Here is a 3966-nt window from a genome sequence, read left to right on the forward strand (position 1 = left end):
TTTCCATGTTTAAGGCTCTCCTTGCATGTTGAGATACCTGAGCGTGCAGGGAGGAAAATGATGCTTGCAGCAGAGTTTAACACTTTTGCTTTTCTGAGCAATCCTGCCTGTGCCAAGCACAATGTCAGCAGCACGTGGCTTAGAGACCTTCCCCTTGTTAGCAACAAGAATTGCAGTCTCTGAGCACCCAGAGGCCACCCAACAGAGCTCAATAGGTCCCTCTTCACTCTAGAAAGCACAGGCTACAGCTCTTAAGTATCTGCTTAAACCAGCTCAAGTATTTGTGTTATGTTACAGAAAATTTGTTCATCATCTCCAATTCAAATTTATTTTCTAAATGAGGAAACAAAAGGAAAAACCTCAAGTTTTCAACCCACACAACTCCATTCCTGTTCAGGACAGAGCATCAAACTTCAGGGAGGGATCCGAGTTGGAAAAACGTCACCAGACAAGTCATGTTTTCAGTATTGACCTTTATTGAGCAAGAACTGCTGTGACTTTTACATCAAACAACAAAAGGTTGCGTACTGTGCATGTCAACTAGGTTCTCCCATGAGCAAAAGTCCACCCTAATTGCACCAGTGAGGTAAACATAATTATTTATAAGTAGCTTTTCTTTAAGGCTAGGAGAGTTCTGGTTCTCATGAATATTCTATTACTGTTTTCTGTTTGTTTTTGGCTCAGTTGGTTCTTTGCATAATACATCTTAAGTCGTTCCTCAGATATGTCCCTCCAACAGCTCAGGAAATTCAAAAGCTTCCTTTGCACATTTCATCTCATGCACTATTATTAGTATTTTTTTAATTTTTATTTTTATTTTTTTTTAAGATTCCCAAGCTCTGTGGAGGGAGTACATCTTGAGCCTGCATGCATTCCCCCCCCCTCCCCTATATTGCACAAAAAAGTAAAATACTGTGTGTCTGGAGCCTCCATGAGAGAACCCGTTCTGCTTTGAAGCCGTCACTCACATGCATTTTGCAGCTGTCATATGGCTTAACCTTTTGCACCAACCCAAGCTCTTTAATTTTTTTTTTTAAGTTTAGCTATGATTTATTTTATTCGGTCTCTTTAACCTCTTTTACTACGGCATGTGAAGTAACTTTCTCCACTTTCTTGGTGGACACTAATTTCTCCTCAAAGCTTTCTTCATGTTCCTCTACCTTCTGAGTGACTGTCACCGACTTCGTGATGTACGTGGTCGTACTGTCCCCACCACCACCAGTGATTTTCTCTGCTTTTTTGGTTACTACAATTTTCTCACCCTTATCATCAGTTGGGCTCACATCTAGGCCATTGGTGACAACGCCCTTGTCTTCCTCCTCAACCTCCTTCTCTTTGGATTCCTCCTCCTTCTTCTCCTCCACCTCACCATTCACTGCAATGTCTTCTTTCCTGGACTCTTTCTCTACCTCTGCACTAATTTTTGTTACCTTTGTGACAGTGACGGTCTCCTCCACCACAGCTTTTTCATCTTTGACAGGGGAAGCTGGCTTCTCTGGAGAACGGGGCTTCTCTGGAGTGGCTGGCTTTTCAGGAGAGCGGGGCTTCTCTGGGGTTGATGGCTTTTCTGGGGTGCGGGGCTTCTCTGGGGTTGATGGCTTCTCCAGGGTCACTGCTTTCTCTGGGGTTGCAGGCTTCTCTGGCGTCACAGGCTTTTCTGGGGTTGCAGGCTTCTCAGGAGAGGTTACCTTTGGTGTCGCTGGCTTCTCCGGAGATGCTGCTTTCTCTTCCTCCTTGGCTGCTTTCTCACCACCTTTCTCCACCTTCTGTTCTTTTGCTGCTTCTGCAGCTGTTTCTTTCTGGACAGCCTTGGCCGGTTCCGCTACAGGGGATTTAGGGGGGGATTTAGGGGGTGACTTTGAGGGAGGTGTTTTGGCCTTTTCTACCTTTTTTGTTACCTCTTCTGCTTTGCCCTTGGCCTCAGCTTCTTCCCCCTCTTCCTCAGCCTCCTCCCCTTCTTCCTTTTCCTCTATTTCTTCTTTTTCAGATCCTCCTTCTTCTGCTGCATCAGATTTTGCAGCTTCTTCTTCCTCCTCAGCTTCCTCTTCCTCCTTCTCTTCTTCCTCAGGTGCAGCTTCTTGTTCTGCAGCAGCTTTCTCTGCAACAGCTTCTTCTTCCTCTGCAGCTTCTTCTGCCTTTTCTTCTTCCTGTTCTTCTTGCTGGGCCTTGGCTGCCATTTCTTCTGCAATAGCTGCTAGGGCATCTTCCATTTCAGACTTCTCATCCTCTACTTTTGTCTCTTCAATGATTTCTTCTACAAACTTGTGCTGGACCTTCAGCTTTGGTGGTTCAATTTTTGTTTTCTGAATTTTAGTGGATGCTATTGTGACAGTGGGTTGTCTGTGTGTAAATATGGGTCCAGTAATGCTTCCAGAGAAGGCACTGAATCTTGTCTCCTCACCCTCCAGTAGCTTCCTAAGGGAATTAGGAAGGAAAAAAAAAATTACCATAGAAACCCATCCTAAAGGACAGCTATTAGAGTGTTTGCCTCTGTCAGCAGGATGAAACCAGTTTGGATGGGGAATATGCTACAGCTGATCAGCATAATCCATTGCTCACAGTCCCAGTTCATCTTTCCTTGAATCAGCTCTTTTGCAGAATTCATACTCAGCAAACAGCTTTTAGCTTGGTTTGCATGTGGCAAGGGTAACACCTTTGGCTGATCAGTTGAAATTCCTCCTTAATGTCAAAAACTTTAGTATGGCATAAATTAGCACAGACTATGGCAAAGTCATTAACTTCATAGGATACATTATGGTTTAGATGAACTGGGAATTTGACACAGCCAACAGACCCAAATCAAATATTGTGCTGAGGCATTCTAAGCTAATTGGAGCATGAATCTTAGTTTAATAGCTCGGGCACCCACCTTTCTAGTGTGACTATGAAAACTGAAGACTTCAGTGACTTTTGCTCAGCTAACTTTGGCAGCAAACAGCTATAGACCCAGGGATATCTCTGTGTTTGTCTGAACAGCCTCAGGAATTTAAGCAGATCTGGAGATTCCTTTTTTTTTTTGTTTCTACTTTTCTTATATTCAAATGCATGTTTTTCATCTAAGCCTGTGACCCAGAAAAATCAGGAGTTCTCCAATGAGAGCTCTGAAGTGATTCAAAGGAGACTAAAAAAACCTGCCAGGTGATGGCAATAGCAAGCAGTGTTCCTGCTCCAGATTAGAGTGGATGCCTATAAAGGAAAGTTGAGCAAGAAAAAGCAAAAAAGTGTTGGTGACAAGCAGATTAGCACTCCCTGCTTGAAACCCTGATCAAGCAAGTGCACTGTCTCTCTCTCTCCAGCGATAAAAGGGAATCCAAGTGACAAGCACCCCTTGCTTGGCATATGCAAAGCGAAGTAAACAGGAATTAAAAATAAGCTTGTCTTTTGCTGCGTCTTCTGCTTTTGTAAACAAGGGCAGGATGCGGCACCGGGTGCCTCTGCACTGAGTCATGCTGTCCTCTGCCCACTGAGCTCCCGGGGAGCTTTGCCACTGATTAGAGCTGGTCCCTAACGAACCCTGGCTTCTTACTGCAAATGCCCTGGTCTAGTGAAGATTTTGAAATAGTTGGAATAATTTACAAGCTCCAATTCTACTTGTGCTCCCTGCATGCTGCTATTTCTTATCTGTGATAAAGCTCCCCAAAGCCAGAAGCATCTGCAGTGCTATTAATATTCCAGCCATGTCTGCACTGATCCTACTGTACCTGTATGCAGCAATTTCAATATCCAGGGCCATCTTGACATTGAGGAGGTCCTGGTATTCCCTCAAGTGACGTGCCATTTCCCACTTGGTTCCTCTAAGCTCGTTCTCCAGCTGATGGATCGTGTCCTGCAAGGGAGACGCAGAAAAAAAACCTCAGAGACACAAACCAGGGGCTTCACGCAGAGACAAGAGCAGGAAAAGTTCTCGAAAGGGACTTTCAGAAACTCTTTCCCTGGGCAACAGTGCAGATCAGAGCGGGACCCACC

General features: G+C 44.6%; 1 protein-coding gene across 1 annotated transcript in view; it reads right to left on the reverse strand.

The window, feature by feature from the left end:
* Positions 1–453: 453 nt before the first annotated feature.
* NEFM (neurofilament, medium polypeptide) overlaps positions 454–3966 on the reverse strand; it is a 4621-nt gene continuing 1108 nt past the window's right edge. The window contains exons 1-3 of the mRNA XM_014943151.1: positions 3962–3966; positions 3702–3852; positions 454–2415 (exon numbers count right to left, since the gene is read on the reverse strand). The exon at positions 3962–3966 is cut by the window's right edge and continues 1108 nt beyond it. Coding sequence (XP_014798637.1) covers positions 1056–2415; positions 3702–3852; positions 3962–3966 — 1516 coding nt within the window. The 3' untranslated portion in view covers positions 454–1055. The remainder of the gene's footprint in view (positions 2416–3701; positions 3853–3961) is intronic.

The sequence above is a fragment of the Calidris pugnax genome, unplaced genomic scaffold (genome assembly GCF_001431845.1).
Source record: "Calidris pugnax isolate Ruff unplaced genomic scaffold, ASM143184v1 scaffold88, whole genome shotgun sequence".
Taxonomy (NCBI): Eukaryota; Metazoa; Chordata; class Aves; order Charadriiformes; family Scolopacidae; genus Calidris; species Calidris pugnax.